The 23,512-nt window shown below is 38.7% G+C and overlaps 1 protein-coding gene across 3 annotated transcripts; it reads left to right on the top strand.

Annotated features, from left to right (window-relative positions):
* Positions 1-2,337: 2,337 nt before the first annotated feature.
* Positions 2,338-21,860, top strand: LOC149162989 (uncharacterized). 3 transcript variants are annotated; one of them, XR_016261963.1, is made up of 4 exons: positions 2,364-2,639; positions 5,228-5,276; positions 20,786-20,894; positions 21,804-21,860. XR_016261963.1 is itself a non-coding variant. In XM_089437482.1 (3 exons), exon 1 carries the CDS (start codon positions 2,613-2,615, stop codon positions 4,236-4,238), a length of 1,626 nt encoding a protein of 541 aa, XP_089293608.1. In that variant the 5' UTR covers positions 2,338-2,612; the 3' UTR covers positions 4,239-4,638; positions 5,228-5,276; positions 20,786-20,894. The 3 variants fall into 3 exon arrangements, 2 of the variants coding, with proteins under 2 accessions (XP_089293608.1, XP_089293607.1); XM_089437482.1 differs by lacking the exon at positions 21,804-21,860 and having other exon boundaries at positions 2,338-4,638; XM_089437481.1 differs by lacking the exon at positions 21,804-21,860 and having other exon boundaries at positions 2,338-4,679.
* The last annotated feature ends 1,652 nt before the right edge of the window (positions 21,861-23,512 follow it).

Raw genomic sequence — 23,512 nt, 5'->3', positions numbered from 1 at the left:
ATTCTGCAAGACTGATTTCAATTTCAGCACTGTGTGCATAGTGATTGAAGTGCTTGAGGGCTTCCCAGTGATGGTTTCAATGTGCAAGGAGTGAGGAGTTACAGCAATATGTGTTTTGATCGAGTGCATAGTGATTGAAGTGCTTGAGTGCTTAACAGTGATGGTTTCAATGTGCAAGGAGTGAGGAGTTACAACAATCTGTGTTTTGATTGAATGCCATGATCTTAGAGAGGGAGTTTGATATTGGTTAATGTTAGTTATTAATTTCTACCTGTATATATTTTGCATGATGACTTTGAAATAAAAATACCTGCCCTAATTAACAATTTATGTGTGTGCAATTAATTTCTAATTAAAAGAGTCCGAAGACAATTATTTCGCCCAACAAAGAGTCTGAAGACAATTATTTCGCCCAACAAAGAGCCTTGCCCTAACTGGAGTGGCCAGAGTTGTCATGGATAGAGGGTTAAATTCAGGAAACCATAGTTGAAATAAGAGCCTAGAGTAACCCCAAAACTGGAGTCCTTGATGAAAAACCCTTTGATGATCCTCTAAATTATGGAAAAATACCACAAAGAACCCTTAAAAAAAACACAGATCTGTATTCGAGGACCAAGTCTGATGCACCCATTCTCAAAGTGCAAAAGTTGATGGCCAAAGCCCATTAAAACGACAGATAATGGCATGACGCCCATATGTTAAACAAGAATGGATGGATTTGGGATGATCCACCTCAATAGATGGAATTTTTTCTATATGTTCCACAACGAACGCTAGCCCTGAGAGATTTTTGGGAGTCGATTTTGAGAACCCTGGCTTTAGGGCATCCTTAAAGGATCAAGGCCAAGAAAAAGAGGGTGCACCCTAGCCTTTGGCTCTGTCACTTAATTTTGAAACTAAGAAGATCAAAGGGTTCTTGGTTATGTCGTAATTTTTGAGCGAATTTCCTTCCTAAAGTTGCCTTCGTCCATGAATGAGTCGCGTAAATACGAAGAGGATTCATGTCCTATCTTGAATCCTGGTTGTGAGTGTAGAGACAAGATCGATAGCTTTAACCTACATATAAAAGGTGCACCTTGAGATTGGCCTCGCAAAGACTGAAAATTTCAAAAGATGCAGAACGATGGCCTCATACTGGGAGAACATTATTACAAAAGAAGTTACCCCTGATTTACTAAATCTACAACAATAACACCAAAATGAAGGGTTTCTAACATTGGGAAAAATCCTGAAGCTGAAAGTATCCTAGAAACAAAGCGACAACTTAAGGGATTAGGGTTTCCATCACAATTCCTCATCAACTTCTTAATATTTGAGTTCAATAATATTAACTTTTTTTTCTTTAAATGGATGAATAAATGACTAACAAAACTATGTGTTCTTAAATTTTGATATTTAATACAATTTAATATAAAATTTATTTTTTTAACTTTTGAAATCCCAAAATATTGGCCACCTTCAATTCAATATAGATATAGAGTGTGTTGGGAAGTGACTTACATACTAGTACTTCAATTTCGAGGTATAATTACATCAATATTAATGATAAATATGCTTTGGTACAGGTTATTGTTTTTAAAATCTTAAATCATATTAATGATAAATATGCTTTGGTATAGGTTATTGTTTTTTAAATCTTAAAGGTTATTGTTTTTTAAATCTTAAATCATATATTTCTATGTTTAATATAGAGGTATTTTGAGATGATATATAAATGCTTTAAAATAACTGAAATCTGAATTTTGTATAGCAACATTTTTCTACAACTCCTACCTTATAGTTTTAAATTCAACATCATTTAATATTTATTACCTTTCCTTCAAAATGATCAACCATATAATTTAAGTTTTTTTGGGAACCCCTAACTCATGGTTTTTAAATTCAACATCATTTAATATTCATTACCTTTCTTGCAAAGTGATCAACGATATAATTTAAGATTTTTTGGAAAGCGATAATTTTTTTTGGGAAGCGATAAAATTTATTATAATTGGTGCTTCAGTGATAATAAAAACAACCATAATTAACTCTTATCTTGAATATAGTTTATTCATTATTAAGAAAATCACACCATTAAAATACCCTATTCCATAATCTTATTTTTAATATTTAAAAAAATAAACTTTTAACCCATCAAAAAGACTTTTAAATTTTAATACAACACTACAAATATAATTTTAATTTAAATATTATTAAAAAAATCTAATAATATTCCTAACCAACCTCTCATACCTATCCCTAATGTAATTTTGATAATCAATTATTTACACCCTAATATTAAATAATTATAGATAAATTTAAGATTAAAAAAGCTTCCATGAGCTCTCCCCTTTTCTATCTTCTTGTGCGTGCGAGTTATAAGTTGAAAGAACTTTCATTTATACCTTTGCGATCCGGCAAATTCCGATGCTCCTTTCACGAAACCCGGCTGTATTTTAAGAGTCCTGAAATTCCAATGCTCCTTTCACGGAATCCGGCTCCTATGCAGGTTAGACAATCTTTTGTAGTTTGAAATGGAGTAGGTTTATAACTCAGACATCACTTGCGAAGCATGGTAGTATTTCGTTGACCCCCAGGCGTATCAGAAGGCTAACGCAGGGGAAGTCTAGACCATGGCTGCAGTTCTCAGACAACTCCAGGTAATCAATGCTCAATTCCGCTCTTATAGATCATCGTTTGCTGCCTTTTCTTCTGCAGAAAATGCCATACAATCCAATGACAAAGAGCCCAAGATGTACACAGTGACGCCCCCCATCACAAGTTGGCCTCAAAAACTCAATCCAAATCGAATGCTTCGCCTCTTAATCCGCGTCCAAAATGTCCAGTTAGCCCTAGACATTTTCACCTACGCAGCGCGCTATCATTTGGGTTACAAGCACACTTATGAAACATACTATAAAATGATCGAAAAGCTCGCATTGTCCAGAGAGTTTGAAGGCCTTGAGAATGTCCTGCAGCAATTAAAGGAGGACGATGTGAAATGCAGTGAGAGTATGTTCATCGTCGTGATCAGAAGCTATGGCTTCGCCAATAAACCCAAGGAAGCCATGAAGACCTACTTCAGAATGCATGAATTTCGATGTAATTCGTCTGTGAAATCCTTCAACACTCTTCTCAATGCCATGGTTCAAACCAAGCGCTATAAATTGGTGCAGTCGCTGTATCTCAGCTGTAGAAAAATCGGTGTGGTGCCCAATGTCTTTACCTGTAATATTGTCCTCAAAGCCCTTTGTCAAATGGGCGATTTAGAGGCTGCATACAAATTGTTTGATGAAATGCCTAAACAAGGATGCGGTCCTAATGTTGTCTCTTACAGCACGATTATGAGATGCCTTTGCAACCGTGGGGATATGCACGGGGCAATGAGGCTGTTTGAAGAAATTTTGAGCAAGGGGTGGGTTCCGGATCCAGTTTCATATACGATATTGATCGATGAGCATTGTAAGCGAGGAGAGTTGCAGGAAGCTGTGAAGCTTATGGATCATATGGAGGAGAATGGCTGTCCAATCGTAGACATTACATACAGTGTAGTTATTGAAGCTTACTGCAAAGAGGGCAAGATCAGCGAGGCCGTGAGCTTGTTGGATAACATGGTTGATAGAAAGATGATACCCAACCCGAGCCTGTGTAGTAAGGTTATTGATGGTCTCTGCAATGAGGGTGCAGTGGAAGATGCCGGAATGCTGTGGAAGAGATTGCTGAACAAGAATTGTACACCGGATAATGTCGTTTACGGTACACTTATCTATTGGCTTTGCAAGAAGGGTGATGTTTATGGTGCAAGGAAGCTTTTCGACGAGATGGTCAGGGGCTGTATACCCAATATTGTCACTTACAACACGTTGATTAATGGGCTCTGTGAAAAGGGTGAGTTGCAGGAGGCCTGCAAGCTCTGGGATGACATGCTGGAAAAGGGATGCGTTCCAAATGTGTTTACATATAACATGCTCATTAATGGATTCTGTAAGGCAGGTAAAGCTAATGAAGCTAATCAAATTTTGGAGGAGATGCTGGATAAGGGTTGTGTTCCAAATACTTTCACATATAGAATCCTGGTAGATGGACTCTGCAAGTCATCTAAGGCAGGGAATATCACGAAGGTTGTCAATGCAATTTTAGAGAAAAGAATATATCCTGACCGGGATGCCTGGGACATGCTAATTAAGGGAGTTCTAAAGGAAAGAAACCTTGAAAGAATTGAGAAGCTTTTTGATGGCATTTCAACGGATGCTCATTGAATGATTGTCGTAGCTATCAAACAGCTTGGACTTTCTCTTTGTCTTCGATGGGAGAAGGTTGAACAACTCAATCTCAAACGCCCTGAACAAAGGTTGCAGGGAATCTTTTCTGTTTTGCAACTGATCTTATACCAGCGTCGTCAACAGGCTTGAGTTTGTTTAGATATGAAATACTGGCTGTTTTTACACTGGAAGTAAGAACAATAGCTCCAAAAATGGGTCTAAAAGGTTCTCTTTGTAATTGTACCTCCAACTGAATTAAATTCATTTGCCTTGCCTTCCCTCAAGGCTTTCATATTCACTTCATAGGACAAATGAAATCTTTGGGTGATTAAAGGCTTTGATATTGCATAACATACATCAACCCTAATCTTCCCTTGGAACGCATCTGCAAATCAAGGTAGTTGCCTTGAAGCCAACAAATATTACTCCAAGAAAGAGGTGCTATGCTTAACAGCTCAGTGCTTCTTTTTGCTTCAAGTGTTTTTATACTACAGAAATCAGCTTTGATGATCTTATTATGAAACAAGTTACAGCACAGAGACATATTAAAGTAAACTTGTACATAGATGCAAAATTAAGTTTTTACCTTTTTGGATGTTGAAATCTTTGTGCTGTTGCCATTCATATATGATGCCTCCCAAAAGTAGGAAAGTATGTATGTCTTCTTTTTATCTTCCTTGAGACTTTTCTAATGAGTCGGCTGTCCTTGTGACTCCAAATCTAAGCTCTCATTCTTGGATCATCTTCGTGGAATAACTTTCAAATTGTTTATAAAATTAATGTTTCGAATTCAGGCCCCAGATTTTGTTTGGGTGATGTTGAAAGGGACATCTATTAACTTTGGAAATCGGTATTAGAAACCCAGTTGTCAAGACTTGTGTGGTTTCTGAATGGATTTTGTAATGTTTTCTTATTTTTCAATCCTAAATTTTATCTTCATGATATAATTTCGAGTCTCATCTTGCAAGAATTTATGTGTTGGACAGGAATCAACGGACATTCCGCCCTAAGAAAAGTGCTCCTTCAGGAAGTAAGGTGTGTTTTCTTGTGTTCCTCATTATAGCTTTACATGGACGTCCCTTGCTTACGTAGAGAAGTGAGCTTTTGGATTTCAACTATGTTGCAATTACCCATGAATGTGTTGTACTGTAGACAATTGAAATCTATCACCCAAACACGTCAAACATAACCCTTTTTCCTCCACGTTTTCTCTTGCTTTTTCCATGGATGCACTCAGTTTGATAATCTGCATTCACTTCAGGTGTAAGAGCTCTCACAACCAACACTTGGTATTTCGGTCCTGCACAAGAAACATTAGATTATTCGACCCTGTTTCCATCCGCAGATCAGAGATAAGGGTGGTCTATTACTTGGCCCTGAAAGACTTTTCTTCACTACACAACAGAGATTACAAATTTGGCTTCTACTCCAACTGCAAGGCTCTCAAACTTGGTTGCTTCTCCTTCAATGTACCTGTGCCAGAACATAAACAAAAAACAGACTTCTCTTGCTCCCTTTCAAGCTCGGTCTCCTGCGGTATGCGAGGCCTTTCCTTGAGAAAAAATTGCACTTGTTGGATGGATCATATTACGACCTCCTTAGCAGTCCATCTCTTCAAGCTTAACCCACAGATCACTGTCATAGTATTGCTCAGAGAAAGCAATTCGGCTCTTCAGTTTGAATTTTCATCATAGTTAGAGTAGCATCATATCATAGGCATGCATTGCCTTTGGGAGAGACAACACATATTACAATAGAGATAGGGTTACCTATTTGCCATATGAGATCATGCGACTGTTATTTAATGAGTTCAATGCCACTTTATCATCCATATTGCTGTCATGTTAAGGAAATACCTTCTTTATTTTTGCCATTGGTATTGTTGTTCATGGACCACTGTTATGTTATCAAACATACTGTCTCAGGGCTATATACTTCTTATTGAGTTGCTGTCATATTGTCATAGATCAATTTAGTAGTTCTGATTAAATACCTCCTGAAGCTTACTTGTATCATATAAACATATTGTGACCAAACATGCTTATAGTTTTGGCAACAATAGCATACTTCGGATCATACCTTATATCTTAGTTCTTGCATTACTCGGATTACTTGTATTAGCAGAACTCAGAATTCTGTCAAGAGGAAGAACTTGGATATGTGTCCAACATCATTGGTATTACTCCACAGTGAAACTCGCCTTCACAGAATTTCAATACTTCGCATTTGTCTTGGACTTTTTAAGAGAGCTGCTTTCAAGATGTTAAGGTCTTCTTCTAGCCTTTGATGGTGGAACTGCTGTAGAGATATCTTCAATTATGCCAGCGAGAGTGATCTTCAAGCCTCCTTTTATCAACCTTAGCTCTAATACCATGTTGGAAAATCAAGGTTTTTGTAGATTAATGTTGATTCTTCTTACTTTATAGTTACTTGTGATATTTGTTGGATTTTTATTATTTAGATTTACTTCTTCATCAAGTAATTACCAAAACATGAAGATCACAAAGTCTCAAAAAAACACATGATATAGGCTCCAAGCCCAAGGCAAAACCCCACAATTGGTGAAAACCCGAACAATCCTCTTCTTATAGAATCAAATCAAAACGGGACCTCCAAGACCCAAAGACCAAGACCTCCTCCAAGTACCAAGTCAGCCCTCAACAAGATTTCTTCCAAAGAAGTCAAAGTCCACCAAAGTCAACAAAGGTCAAACTCTCCAAAATCTACTTCAGTCAAAGTTTCGGTCCTGCAACTCGACCTGCAATTCTCGGCCCCCCCCAACTAGCATAGAAACCCTAATATTTTTGCACATGTGAGCATAAATAGTCAAAATTTTGGTCTCCTTCCTTCACTTAGTCTTTCTTCTTGTCTTCTTGCCTTTCGCTCTTGTTTTCCTTCTTATCTTGGTGCAGATCAAACTTGTTGTCATGTCCCCAAATGAGTTGAAGTCTTATGCTATATATATTCACTCCTCAAGAGGTTGAATAGGCCTCTCCTAGGTTGACTTTTCACTGGCAGGGCCGACTTGGTTTTGGAGGTCATTTTGTCTTTCTAGACTCAAAAGTAATTTTTCTTTCTTGTACAAATTTCCGAAATGGGTCTTATACATATGACGAAGACTCTTTTTGACTCATTGAACCCAAAGAGCATGAACATGCTTGGCCTAACCTTGAGCATGAAACCCATGCTTAAATAAAATTCTTTTCCTTCATTTACATGAAATACAAATTGATACAAGTACAAAGATGATAATGAAGATCGAACTTGGCTACTTTTCCAGCACTTTGGGGGGTCAATCAACTGTTAGGATCATCAAAGTGCCCAATGCTCTACTGTGGAAGGGCAACACTACATCTGCAAGGTCATAACTACTCTTCAAAAGTGTAGTATGACTTGGGCATCAATGTTGAGTAGACATGGAATGAGTGTGCCCTCAAGGCCTTTGTAGCGCTGCATAGAATCAATTGTCTCAAACTCAAGTGAAAGCAACCACTCATGAGAGACAATGATCATATGTGCATCATAGTGGATCATACTTAATTGTTATGGGCATAGTAAGACTTCAAACTGTGATCACCTTCAAATATCTATCTAGACTAAGTCCAGTAAAAGTGTTCCCTACCTTGTCAGAGGTGGCTAGGTAATCAACCCTATTAGGTGCTTCCAACCCTGAAGGGAAGGTGACATTTCCAAGGTCAACCCATTAGTTCATGGGTGTTAGTGACAACAAATGGCAATGGAGGGGAAAGACTTCATGGCTATGGGACTAGTTGGTGTGAGGTCCACATCTTGAGTGTATACATGCAATGGAAGGAGCAATCATGGAGGCATGTGTTACCCTTTTCTCGGCCTACTTTTTCCAACCCTTGGCACGCCTTTTACTTCTTTTTGATAATGCTTTTATATGGAGCGTAGCTTAGGTGTCCAATCTTACATTTTATGATATAACATTTATTTACCCCTTAAGGATGAGTCCATCTTTTGTTTGTCAAGGTTGGGACATGCAAGGGTTCTTTATGATGAGATGGAGCATCTAGTTCTCAAGAATTGGGTGATCACAATTAACCCAAAGGATGGATGTGATATCAAGGCAACGATGAAAAATGGTAAGGATGGAATAATTATGGACATGTTACTTCAATCCATGTTTCCTAAGTAGTGCTCCTCCTATATCCCTAACGACTTAGAGGAGGTCCCACTGGACTAGGGCTAAAGTCTAACCCCCTTGTAAGGCGAGAGAAAAAGTTTATAGTCAACATCGATCAATTATCTAGATCACCCCTTTATCCATGTTAGAATGCCCAAAACATTAAGTAAAGCACTTGATGGCAAAATGGTTAAATTATGTGCCAAGTGGTATCCCACCGTCATTCAAGAGGAATGTCGGATGGTGAGAGATGTATGACCCATGTAAATGGCAGAGAAATGTGGCATATCATCAATAACCAATGTTATCAGGACTGAACCGGATAACTTTTTGAACTAGGAACCGGTTGGAATTAGGCTGAAACTGGTAAAAAAATTGGACCAAAAAACTGTTCAATGAAAAATGAAAATATTCAAATTTTAAAGAAAAACATATATATTCATGTGCATCCATATGAATCCAAACCATTTATGCACAAATAAGCAAAATTCTCATTTAGATAGTATGTTGGGGTGCACAGAACCAAAATAAATCGAGTGCAATCCATCTCTGAACCAAGAAAAACCATGCTACAACAAATACCTACCTTTCATCAAAATCACTGCCTATCTTGGGATCTTCGTTATTAATATCACTCTCTATGCATTAAAATAAGATAGAAAAGACGTAGCATGTCAAGCAAGATTTTGTTTGAGTGATGGGTACGTTTTTTGTAGGATCATGATAGAGGAGTTGGACAAGCGATGCCACTAACATCAAGGTAATACTCTTGGTGCTCTTGATTAAATACTACTTCCATAACCTCGTACATGACAAAATCCATTAGAAATGTTGCAATCCCTCGAATCCTGAAATCCTAAAAAATTGTGAAGTCTACTAGTGTAGCATACCTGGGGGGATATTATGGGATATACCTAGGGGGGATAAGCCCATGGTATTAGATATATGGTATTGAGAGAACCATGGTAATGACCCATGGTATTGTATGTATGAATCATATATAGAGGCTAGAATTTCCCATAATATCCCCCCTAGGTATACAACTGGATTTTGAGAGAGATCTAAAATTCTACTTTCTCCATATGAAATCCAATGAGGTTAGAACCACTCTTAAACATTCCGAGTCATTTCATGTTAATGTTAAAAGTTTAAGTAAAAGGATGAAAATGAACAATAAAGAAGAATGAATTTAAGAATTTAACATTACCATGAATTGCGTAGCAATACTAGGGCCATAGGTTTGAATGTTAGGCTAAAAATTCTTGGGATTTTTTTTTTTGCTAATTAATTAATTTTCAGTATTTCTTTGTTTTGTTAAATTACGTTTGGAACATCTTTGGTCAAATTGTATGGAACTGGCGAGCAAGGTCTTTTGGCTTGTGCCTTAGTCAGTGAAGACCTCGAATTATCCTCATGAGTTTCTTCAGTCTTGATTGAAGGATGAGCGAGTTAGATCTCTAATGTTGATTGGAGAGAGCACGAGTTAACAATTCCAGTGATGATTGGAAGGAGAGCGAGTAAAATTCTTAGTTAATTTGCTATCACAATTCGAGTTCTAAACTTGAACTATCCTAATTTAGCATGGATTGAATCTATAGAAGAGAGGACAAAGGCTCAAGTTAATGATAGTTTTGTACACGAAGGATTGTGACAAGACAAAGCTCATGAGTTAGTATGAGAGAGCCTTGATTGTGGAGTGCAAGAATTGTTTGCTAAAGAATAGGATGACAAGTACACTAGGATTTAGGAGTTGATTGGTTGTGCGCAGAAAGGCGTTAGGGCCCTAAAAAATAGGAGCTCAAGTGCGCCAAGAAATATGGCCCACAAGTGCACCTATGAAATAGGAGATCAGCACAAGGGATAACGAAGCCAAGGAGGAGCAGAATTGAGGCAAGACGGCATGGTTTGCAGAGCAAGTCAAAGAGGCAGCAGAAGGATCAATTGTGTGCAGGAACCAAGATCAAGTTGTGATCAAGGAAAACCAAGATCAATTGTATTAGCTGAGTTTTGTGTGAGAAGCATAACGGTTTCTCAAGAGAGACAGAGTGTTTTGTAATAGATTCAATTGCTTCAAGGACAATCAATAAAATAGCCAATCATGAAAACAAGTTTTCCTTGTTGGGTTTCCTAAGAAAACGTGTGTCAATTTGTGCTTGTGTTTTTATTCCGCTGCATATGAATTGTTAAGAGACTCTGTATCTTGGTGAAAGTTAACTAGTTTCAATTTTCAGTTATTCATCTAAGTAGTTGTAGAGTTTCATGGAAATTTAACAGTTTTGGTACAAAACCGGTCGGTCCAGTACCGAACCGGTTGGTTCCAAACTGGTCGGTTTGATATTGAACCGGTCAGTTCCATTACAGAGTCCAGACTGAACTGGCCATTTGATACCGAACCGGTCGATTTGGTACCGAAATGAACCAGACGGTTCCATTAGAGACTGAACCAGCCATTTCTGGTTCCAGACCTCAAACTAGACCGGTTTGACCCCAAACCGGTCGGACCGGCTAGTTCCACCGGTTCCGATAACACTGATCATAACTGAGCAATATGTGGAGCTGCTGGTTGGCTTGCTGTCCAAGATAGGACAAAACTTTTCTTCTATGGGGTTACCCACTTTTGGTGGGTAACAGGGCTGAAAGTTTGAATGGTTTTAACGTACATCCTGAAGACAATAAAGCAGATTTACTGTTGTAAATCTTCTGTAATTAAAACGATTTCAGATCTGGTTAATGCTTTGAAAAGTGTGTCGTCAGGGATGAAAATTGTTGGCATATGTTTGGTCTCTTTTGTCTTGGGCTTCCTAGTGTGTTGGGTTGAAGTGGTGAAATATTGCCCACTGTTTGCTGCTGTGAATAAATATTTCAAATCAGCCATAAGGATGGAGTTTATGGGAATCCTCCTTTTGAGGTGAAATTTAATATTTTGCATTAAAAGTCAAATAACACAGACATTTCTACAATGGATACATGTAGAACGCTTTCTTGTGCCCTCTTACTGTAAAATAATCATTTATTAGAGGAGTGCTTGGCCTAGGAAGAGTATATGTGCCAGGTTTGAAATATTTACAGCTTGTGAACCAATCAAATGGAACCCTAGAAGTGGAACATTATTCGCAGGGATTTATATAGTTTTCTTTTATTATTTGATTCAAATATTAGTTGCAAGGGAAGGCTGTAAAACGATGGCTTCGCCTTATTTGCAACTTGTGATTTCATTTTGGCAAAATTACCTTAAAGTAGTGTGCTGGTCGTTGGGGATCTTTTGACAAGTTTGGAGCTTTGATCAATAATTTTCATGGGCTGTCATATGCATGTGAGTCTTCTATTTTTGTACTTGTCCTTGTTCTTTGGTGGGATATAATTTTACTCTATATAGTGGGTTTGACTAGCAAAAGAAAGGGGCTGAAAGAGGGATCAGTTTGTTCTCTTGAAGCTATTTTAATATCAGAACTGAGGCATGTAATTTTCATGATTGCTATTCAATAGTAGACTGCCCTATTGCTTCATATGTTCGGTTTTGATGACATTTATTGATGCAAGCACTTAATAGTTGTATCCTGTAAGTGTAATAACAGATCTGATATAATTTGTAAACTGTGCTCTTTTAGTATGTTTGTTGAGTTGCTTTATTTCATAGTCGAGTTCCAAACCTTTTAACATTTTTCTTGATGCTATAACACTAGGATAAGGCATTTGTCTATTTGAAATCACCATAAAATATTATTTGAAAGCCTTAAATCCTCTGTTTTTCCAATTTGAAAACACATGCTGCATATTAGCAACAACTAAATAGAAGGGAAGATTCATAAAGGGAAGCTCAAAGAATCTTATCTAGTTGATGAGTTCAAGTATAAATTAGAAATTGATCTTATAAGAACATTAATAGGAGTCCAAATTTATTAATCCATAAACCAGACTGTGAACACAATAGGCTGTCGTGGACAATGTTACATTTATTGTTATTGGCAATTTATAGTCGGGGCCAAAATTTAAATTATCGGCATTATTGGGGAAAATGTCGGAAATTATCAGGAAACTTGAAAAATACAAAATCATTTTTTTCTTTTTTCAATTTTTAATTCTTTTAAAGCAACATCAACATCAAACAAACACATTGTCACACAAGTATGAAAATAAAAGTACAATGTAAAATCTATAAGATGTCAAGTGGCACATCAATCATTGATATTAGATAGTAAAATATGATGTCTGTATTCAATCATAAGTTCTGACAAGATAATACAAAATCACATTAAAGCAAAAATTATCGTATCTCATGAGATGATCACCATGAGGCATCTATACACTATAACGATAATCTGATAATAATAACGCACTAAGAAGGTATGGCCAAGGATCAGGTTTCCCTCAATCTTGAGAAGCTTGTGGTTCCCGTGCAATTTTTTAGTTCTTCCCTCTAATCTCTCTTTCTAGCAGTATCAAGAATTGAGTTCTTTGCGATATGGACTATGTATGGGGCTATAGGGAAAATATCCACTTCAGGGCTTGGGATTTTGGCAAGGTGATATTTCAAGCGGGTGATTCCGCCAAACATTTCCATTCCACATAGCTTGCAACTCAGCTTTGTTCTATTATTGCCCTCACATGGTTCACCATACTACCACATTTGGTCCAATGGCTTTGCCATTTTTTAGAGCTCTGATTAAATTTTTAAATTTGGACCTACAACATAGAACAAATGTGGAAATTTAAAAAGTGTAAGAAGAGGCAGACTCTAAAATTATACTAGTCTTGGAAAACAAAGAAAAGGAACGCAACATTTTTTACATACCTGGAATATGGATATGGTATACTGGAGTAAATCTCCACTCCAAAAATGCTCGGTTGATGGCAAAGAAAACTATTGATTTTTCCTTGTTTGCTTGATGAAAAGTAGTCACAAGACTCACACAACCCTCAAAGCTCAATCTCAGCACAAGAAAAAACGAAAATGACCCTAAAAAAACCCAAACTGGAACTTTATCGGCTTTTCCAGCAGCAGGGCAATAATTTCCGTTCGACTTGGGATACTTTTGAAATTATCGCGATAATATTGGCGAGTTTTATTTTGGCAATAATATCATGTTAATTCTGTATTATCGTGATGTGTAACTATTGTCATGGATTGAGTAGTGATGAAACATTGTTATTTATACTTGGTATATATGGCATATTTGTTTCTGAAGTTATAATCATTGTTAGAAAGTACATGTATGCATACCAAGATAATGCAAAAAATATAGCATTTGTGAGAGGTATGGAAAATATGCAAAGAACTGCATCAACTTACATTTGAGAAAAAATATCTCAAAGTCTCATATAATCCATTTAACAAGAATCAGCAAGGATGGAAAAATTTGTGTTATAGATTAATATCATTAACAGAATCTTGACAAAGTTCAGCATTTAATGCAAGAAGTTCCAACTCAACTCCTTGCCTACAATGCTTTAACATGGGAGAATAATATGCTGTATTGTGCCTATTCCAATGACAAGTTCAAAAAAGGAATTGTTTTTCTTGGAAAATTTGAGAGTATTTTTGTGACTATGATTATAGTACTGTGATAGTACGCATTCATAATCGAGTCTACCAACTTTAGATTAGTGCTTTAATGTTATTAAATTTTGAAATTTGTATTCTGTAAGGGAGAGGAAAATAATGAAACACATACACTCTGCATGGGTAGCTGCAGATAAATACCTTAAGTGGATAGTCAGTGTTGTAATCAGTAGATAATTGGCATAATACTTATTATACGAGTAATTTCTTATGGAGATTTTGTAAAGTTTTGTAGATGTTCTATGCTAAGAGCAATTTCACTTTTCTCCCAGCAATCATACAAGTAGATAAGCAAAATGCAGATAGAACATATAAGCAGATCTTATAGAAGACAAATCAGAAACAAGAAAAATGTATGTGTTCGTTTCGGCGGTCAACAGGATGCTTCAACCAGCAAAGTCTCCTTTGGTCAGTCAGCCCAGCATGTGTCACAACAACCCTCCAACCAGTAGATGAGTCAACCCAAGTCAGTTCTACAAAAGTCAACGCTGTCCTGAAAAGTCAACGCAGGGGCAGCAAGCTAAAAGTCAACGCAGGAGCAAAATGGTCAACCCTTTGACCTCGATTTTTGTGCCAGGTAGTATGGCCTTCAAAAATCGAACCTCCCACAAGTTTTCAGCTTGTTTGGACCAAACGTTGACCAAAGTCAACGCTGGTCAAACTTCTGTGAAACCCTAGCAGCAGAAACCCTAGCAGCAGAAAAATCCTCTTCGTCCTTCCCACGTGTGGCTGAAATTCGTCCTCCAGGTAGCTCGTACTTTTTAGGATGAGAGAGGAAGATGTGAGTTGTGTTGTGTTCAAATTCTCTCCAACTTTCCCTGTATATATATCCATCAAGGAGGGTGTGTGACACATCTGTTGGGCATGTGAGCCTACATTACAAAACTGGCTGACCTTGCACATATAATTTATTAAGAATAATAAATTCAAAATATAAGTTCTGCTCATCGGATTAAGACTATTTTTATATGGATTTTACACCTCTCAGAAAGAGGAATCCAACAAAAATATTAGCCTCTTAATCTGAGCATCAGAACATGGAGTTTGGACCTAGTTGTCCAAATTTAACACTCCCTCTCAACTAGGGAGAACTCCATCTATTAGTGCAATTAACATCGTGAGTCATCCCGCCAAAACTTGCTTTGCTGGCTTCTTTATTTCAGAACAGAAGTGGGTCAGTCACAAAGACATCATTCCCCGACTGACATAATCAGTCCAGAGGTCCCAGACCTCACAAATCTTGATCCCAGATCAAGTGGTTGGACCATGCCATCCTAGATAGAGAGTACGGCAATCTCTGATGCGTCCATCAGTCTTTGCTAATAGTCTCTAGCTTTTCCACACCTCATTGGCCAAATGAGAGGTACTTCCCATGAGCCCTGAACTCAATGGGTAGGATGCATACGAGGCACAGATTAAATGAGTGGCGAACCAGCTCAATAATCACAAGGGTGGGGCAGAAGCATTATGAGTGCTTATAGCTCCGAGAAGCTATCCCCAAAGCCCCCCAGAGCTCCCAGAGCTCATCGTCCAACAGGACCCACATCAAAGGGTCTTTCCACGACACCAAGACTCTCACGGAAGGTTAGGAACTTGACCTTCCCCAGGGGCTTAGTGAGAATATCCGCGACCTGCTCATCAGTTCCTATATGATCGAGCCTTAGGGCGCCTCGCTGTACCATATCCCGGATAAAGTGGTACCTGATATCAATATGCTTGGATCGGTCGTGGAACACAGGATGCTCAGTCATACGAATCCCACTCTGATTATCACAGAGTATTACAGTGGTATCTAGCACATGTTGGAACAGCTCACTAAAGAGCTTCCTCAACCAAACTGCTTCACAACAGGCCATACTAGCAGCAACGTATTCGGCCTCCGCGGTGCTCAAAGCCACCGACTTCTGCTTCCTGCTCATCCATGAGATCGAAGCAGAACCAAGATTGAAACAGCATCCAGATGTGCTCTTACGATCCACCACACTGCTAGCCCAATCGGCATCAGTATATCCCCGGAGTATCACACTCCCGGCAGTGTATCTCAGCCCATGGTTTATCGTGCCCCGAAGATATCTCAAAATATTCTTGGCACCAACCCAGTGAAAATGATGAGGCTCAACCATCTGTTGACTCAAAGTATTCTCTGCAAAACATATGTCCGGACGGGTGTTCACTAAGAACATCAAAGCTCCTATGAGTTGACGATACTCAGTAGGATTGGCCAAGATAGGCCCTGCAGCGCTGCCACTCAACTTCTTAAAGTTGAGTTCCATTGGTGTCGACACGGACTTACAGTCCACCATCCCAAATCTTTCCAGAAGCTTCACAATATACTTTCCTTGAGAAAGGAAAATCTCTCCAGGTCTCTGCCAGACCTCTAGGCCTAGGAAATAGTGCATCAGTCCTAGGTCTTTCATCTCGAACTCAGCAGCAAGCTCCCTCTTACATTGATGAATGAGAGGGTCATCACCTGTCAGGAAGAGGTCGTCCACATACAACACTAGAATGAGAGGCTTTCCTTCCTCAACCTTAAAGTAAAGGTTTGGATCAGCATTGCTTCGAGTGAAGCCCAACTTCATCAAGTAACTATCCATCCTCTCATACCAAGCTCTGGGTGCTTGCTTTAACCCATAGAGGGCTTTCTTCAACCTGCAGACATAAGTGTCTCGATCTTGAACTTCAAATCCCAGAGGTTGTTCTACATACACCTCTTCCTTTATTGCACCATGCAGAAAAGTGGTCTTGACATCCATCTGATGAAGACTCCATCCTTGCGTAGCAGCAAGGGCTATGATGGATCGGATGGTGGTATATCGAGCCACAGGTGCAAATATATCGTCATAGTCAATTCCTTCCTTTTGAGAGAAGCCACGGGCAACAAATCTTGCCTTAAACTTTTCAGCACTCCCATCAGATCCATGTTTAATCTTGTAGAGCCATTTAGCGGTGACAACAGATTTGTCCTTCGGTCTCGGGACCACATCCCAGACATCATTCTTCATAATAGCCTCATATTCTTCATGCATAGCATCCTTCCAGACTTGATGCTTGATGGCTTCCTCAAAAGATCCAGGTTCAGATTGTATAATAGTACTCATGGCAGCTAGATACCCTTGGTATCTACACGGCTTCTTGCTTTCTCGGAATGTTCCCCTTGGGGCAGCATGACCCTCAGCATCTTCGAGGGTGTCCCTGAGCCATGATGGCCTCTTTCCTAGAGAAGGGGAAGGATCAATAGGGTCCATTGGCCCTTCAACATCAGGCATAGTCTCATCCTGGGGTTCTTCCAGATTTCCAGGTCTTTCTTCATGGTTTTCTTCAGATCTAGGAAGATCTACTACTTTCTTCAGGGAAGCATCTTCGTCAAAAGTGACATCATGGCTTATCTCTACTTCCCTTTGACCAGGTACATAGACTCTATATGCCTTAGAAGTCTCACTGTAGCCCACAAACATTCCTTTCTTCCCAGTAGCATCCGGCTTACTTCTCTTTTCTTTCGGCACATGAAAATAGATAGGACATCCAAAAATTCTAAAATGTGAGACATCAGGTTTCTTACCAGAGAAAACCTCTTCGGGAGTTTTGGAGTCCAAAGCGGAATGAGGGCATCGGTTTTGAATGTACACAGCAGTATTTGCAGCTTCTCCCCACAGAAACTTTGGAAGACCCTGGTCACATAGCATGGCACGGGCAGCGTCCACAATAGTCCTATTCTTGCGTTCAGCAACACCATTCTGCTCAGGAGTATATGCAGTGGTAGTCTCCCTCTTAATGCCAGCTTCTTTGCAAAAGTCTTTGAACTCATTTGACTCATATTCAGTGCCATTGTCAGTCCTCAAAATCTTGATCTTCTTTCCGGTCATATTTTCCACCAAGGCTTTGAAGGTACGGAACCACATGAAAGCCTCATCCTTCTTCTTCAAGAAGTATATCCAGGTTTTGCGAGAGAAGTCATCAGTAAATGTCATATAGTAAGAACATCCCCCCAGGGATGTTACAGGCAACATACCGGAAAGATCAGAATGGACTAGTTGCAATATCTCAGATGTCTTTGTGACACTTGAGGGGAAAGGTCCCCTTGTATGTTTTCCTTCAGCACAGCCTTTACATACACCTTTATGATTATTTCCAAAATCAAGCATCCCTGTCACCACCTTCCTTGCTTCGGGAAGAGCCTTGTAATGAAGGTGTCCAAATCTTCGGTGCCATAGTTCGGTTTGACGGATAGTATCACAAGTCATAGCTCCCAACGGACTCCCTCCAACCTGGTAGAGTGTACCAACTCTAAAACCAATTGAGATAGCTTCCTTGAAGCTCTTCTTCCACATGAGTACCTTTCCATCAGAGAAAGTTACATTGAATCCTTTGTCTTCCATGGCAGATACAGACACAAGGTTCTTCTTCAATTTGGGTACATAGAGTACATCTTGTAGATGGAGGACTTGTCCTTGAGACAATTGGAGGGTCACAGTCCCGGTCCCTTTCACAGGATAAGTGGCATTATCCCCAAGGATAATTTCTAGATTAGTATCCCTTTCAACCATGTCAGAAAGTGCTTCCTTGAATCCGGTGATGTGTCTTGAGGCACCACTATCGATTAGCCAGACATCCATAGTGTCGGGCGGAGATGCAGCTGAGAGAGCAGATATTAGAATATACTCATTTCTTTTATCAACAACATTAGACTCCTCATACCTGGTATTTCTGGTCCTTTTAGAAGGTGGATTGTTTCCTTCAAAGTGAGCCTTCCTCTTTCCTTTGGATTTGTCATTTCTTTGATTCCCATTCCTTCGGTTGTTGTTGTTGTCGTCACTATCGGGAGAATTCTTCTGGAAGGGGCATTCTCTAGCATAGTGTCCAGTCCTATGGCAGGTGAAACATTTACCCTTCTTCTTTTGAGTCTTAGTCCTTCCTTTGTCCTTGGAACCACCAGAGTTCTTCTTTCGGGAATGAGCAACATAGGCAGCATTTCTTTCATTATCAAATTCCTTCATCCTTGTTTCTTCTTGCATACATCTAGACAGAAGCTCATCAAAGTTAGGGATGGTATTATTGTTGAGAATGGTAGTTGTGAATACTTGCCATTCATATGGAAGTCCTCCAAGTGCGGTGAGAACCATCTCACGATTAGCTATTGTCTCCCCAATAGCTAGCAGATTGTTCCTGGTTTCGGTCAACTTCATAAAGAAAGTTTGAATAGACTCGTCTCGGCCCTTCTTCATATTCTTCAACTTGTTCTTGAGGAATAGCACTTGGTTCACATTGTTTACTCGGAACATAAGTATCAGTTTGTCATACATCTCCTTGGATGTGCCTAGTTCAGATATGTAGGCAACCAGACTCTTATTTATGGATTCCCTGATTAGCAGCTTTGCTCTGATTTCTCCCTTCTTATACTTGTGTTTAACAGCAGCAGAGGCATTTGATGGAGGTTCTTGAATCTTCCCTGTCACATGATCTAGGAGATCATGATCTTCTAATTTGAGATCTAATAACATCTTCCAGGCATGGAAGTCATCAGTTCCAGTCAGCTTGTCATTCTCCCTGAATTCAAGCTTAGAGGAATCCATTTCCTTCGATGATGATTGCTATAGATAGAGTTTGTCTTCACCTCAGCTCTGATACCATGTAAAGTTTTGTAGATGTTCTATGCTAAGAGCAATTTCACTTTTCTCACAGCAATCATACAAGTAGATAAGCAAAATGCAGATAGAACATATAAGCAGATCTTACAGAAGACAAATCAGAAACAAGAAAAATGTATGTGTTCGTTTCGGCGGTCAACAGGATGCTTCAACCAGCAAAGTCTCCTTTGGTCAGCCAGCCCAGCATGTGTCACAACAACCCTCCAACCAGTAGATGAGTCAACCCAAGTCAGTTCTACAAAAGTCAACGCTGTCCTGAAAAGTCAACGCAGGGGCAGCAAGCTAAAAGTCAACGCAGCAGCAAAACGGTCAACCCTTTGACCTCGATTTTTGTGTCAGGTAGTACGGCCTTCAAAAATCGAACCTCCCACAAGTTTTCAGCTTGTTTGGACCAAACGTTGACCAAAGTCAACGCTGGTCAAACTTCTGCGAAACCCTAGCAGCAGAAACCCTAGCAGCAGAAAAATCCTCTTCGTCCTTCCCACGTGTGGCTGAAATTCGTCCTCCAGGTAGCTCGTACTTTTTAGGATGAGAGAGGAAGATGTGAGTTGTGTTGTGTTCAAATTCTCTCCAACTTTCCCTGTATATATATCCATCAAGGAGGGTGTGTGACACATCTGTTGGGCATGTGAGCCTACATTACAAAACTGGCTGACCTTGCACATATAATTTATTAAGAATAATAAATTCAAAATATAAGTTCTGCTCATCGGATTAAGACTATTTTTATATGGATTTTACACCTCTCAGAAAGAGGAATCCAACAAAAATATTAGCCTCTTAATCTGAGCATCAGAACATGGAGTTTGGACCTAGTTGTCCAAATTTAACAGATTTGTATAGAATCTAGATTGCATTTTTAATAAAGGCTATTTTTGATTGTGATGGGCATTATAGCAATTTTTATGGTCATAGTTTAATGCCTTTAATGCATTGTTGAATGATAATTTTTGATATGCAAGTTCAGTCCACACTCCACAGAGATTCTGTTATCCCCCGCAGCATGGGATATTCAAGTCCAGAATTTACTGTGGATTAAAGAGAATAAGTATTCTAATTTCTTATTTAGTCTGACTGGTTGCTTTTATAGATCAATTGTGATGAATTCCGTGTCTTGAATGCTATTGAATTTGATGAGTGTGGTATCCTTTAAGGTAGAAGTACTGAATGGATGTGATTTCATTTGTTACAGGGTGCACAACTTCGAAAACATATTGATGCCACATTGGGTAGTGGAAATTTGAGAGAAGCAGTTCGACTTCCCCCAGGGGAGGATTTCAATGAGTGGTTGGCTGTCAATAGTATTTCTCTTTCCTTTCCCGTTTCTTCCCTATTAACTGAATAATACACAATAACTGAAAAACTAAAGATAACAAAGCCATGGCCACCTAAGTGACTTTCACTGCTATCTTTCTAGTTCTCATAAGTTGCATGTGTATTAATTTCACATATGTAGGATGCAAGGAATATGTTTGTTAGTATTTCATGTAAGCAATATTTTTGTCTGTACTGCATTCTCTTTTCTTTAAAATTGCTAAATATTCTGGTCTTTTTTTTTTTAATTGTTACAATGAATATTTCTGATTTTAATATTGATTCTAGTCATGGTCATGGGTTTCTTCATATCCATTTTTAGTTTATTTTGCTATTGTGAAAGCATAGATAATGTTAAAATCTTCTCTAAACACATCTGCCTGGCTAACCTGATGTCTGAAACATAAAGTCATGGACTTTCTTCTAAACATAAAGTGTTTTAATGGGGAAACGGAAATTCATGCACAGGAAGTCTCAAATGGAAATACATTATCTTCTCTATTAATTCTACTGAATCAAGTCCATGTCTGATTTTACTTGCTGTGGAACTGTGGTTGAAAGTTCTGTCACGTGAGGATGACATCTGTGTTTCTGACTGTGCATAGTTGGAAGCTTTATAGCAAGTGCTTATATAATGGTTGAAACTGTTTGTATTGCATATGCTTGTTTAATCTGAGGCTGTTGAATAATATTGTTCCTGTAAACTGACACTGTACTGTAAAGTGGAATGGAAGTGGGTCTGAGGGAATGCTAAGATGGAATGTTTTTTCTTTTTAATTATAAATATTTTCCTCTCAATTCTACGAGCAAAAGAAGTAGCTATAATTATGTAGTGAAAAATTGTTGAGTCAATTTTATCATTTCACTAACAGTTTATTTATGTTTTTCACTTGCAGCGGTTGACTTCTTCAATCAGGTGAATCTGCTTTATGGCACCCTTACTGAGTTTTGCACGCCAGAAAACTGTCCAACAATGTCTGCAGGGCCAAAGTATTTCTCATTTATTCTTGTTGCTTTGCTTCTTTCTGTGCTTATATTAAAAAGGCATGGACCCGTTCATTTTTTTCTTTCTTTCTTTGTAACCCAGAGGAACTTGGCAGCTCGCATGACACGGGGCTACCAATAAATCTCTGGGGGTCTATGGCCTCTCCACCTTTCCGTAAACCGGGTTACAACCGGGGGGGATTTGAAACTTGGATCTCTTAGTTACCAGGGACTCACATTTACTTAGATCACCAATTGAGCTGCCCCCTGGTACAAAGGCATGGATAGTTCTAGAATTAAATGAAGATGTTATTAAAAGCAGTGGAACATAAGTGAGTAATAATAGGGAATTACATCAATATGGCTAAGTGTGCTTGTGCTGTATAACTAAACTGAACAGAGAATGAAAGATGTTTTGAATAAGGGTCCTCTCCAGTATCAACAGCTAAAAGTTACAGACCAGTGTCATCGAAATGGCGAAGAATATATAATGATTTGTTTGATAAAATGGAGGGCAGCAGCTTAGACCCATGGTTCTGTCAGAAGGTGACAGACGTTTTAGGTGTTTGTCTAGCTTACAGTAACATCCTTCCCATGGCCAGTAAGATACAGGGTGACTTCTGATGGTGTTAAGCAAGTTTTTTGTAATGCAGATGTATATTGTTTAATGATTGAATTGTCAGCATAGGTTTATTCTAAAGGTCCATCTTAAAATGTTTACATCAGCTAACCTAAGGGCTCAAGCCTCAGTTGGAGATTCTGTCTTTCCTTGCTTGGGTTGGGAGGGATGCAAAGCTCCTTCAAACACCTATCTTGACTCATTTTTTACATTAAAATAGCGCATTGACAGCATGATTGAAGCACTATAGAAGACATAATGAGGCAAAGAGAGAGTGAACATATTGATATAAAGAAGTCTAAGATTTACTCAAAGTACGAGAATGATTTGAATTTACACATTTTGAATATGACTTCATATTTTAACCCTTACATGTCTAACTTATCAAATTGCCACCTAAAGCTAATGTAACTTTTGCCTATTTGGTGTATCTGTAACTTATATCTACATAATAAACCTAGAATACTATATCTCTATTATTACAACATGAATGCTAGAACTATTCCCTTCACCTAATGGTCACATTGATCATCATGTAGGAATTTATAGGGTAAGTTCCTTAGATAGAACACCAAAGGACACCGCTCACAAACATATCACAAATCAATACACCTGTATTCTTGACTTGGTTAAAACCCTTAAAGAGGGAAACAGTCCACGGCCTGAGCCAACGCGGCCACTTCAGGCAATTTATTAAAAAAAATGAAAATTGACATAAGCTTCTTTCATGAACGATCACGTTACAAATGACCCTCCATGCTCTTTAAATAGAGATCATGGACCAATCGGGTGTTAAGCCACGGATCACGTGTCGGTAATACCGAGGAGAGAATGAACCGACGGATCACTTCATGTCTAAAACATATCGTGGCTGTCGGATTGTAAGTTACAAAAGTACATAGTAAAGAAACACACTTTACCTAACTCTACACTAGACCAAGTTATACTTAACTATTTCCTATGTGTCGGAATATCCTAACACATCACACCAAGCATATCCCT

This window comes from Pinus tabuliformis, chromosome 5_2, assembly GCF_031772625.1.
Source record: "Pinus tabuliformis cultivar Carrire ecotype Pingquan chromosome 5_2, CPIR1, whole genome shotgun sequence".
NCBI classification, from domain to species: domain Eukaryota; kingdom Viridiplantae; phylum Streptophyta; class Pinopsida; order Pinales; family Pinaceae; genus Pinus; species Pinus tabuliformis.
The sequence above is the reverse complement of the archived record's forward strand: the minus strand, read 5'-3'. Positions and strand labels throughout refer to the sequence as shown.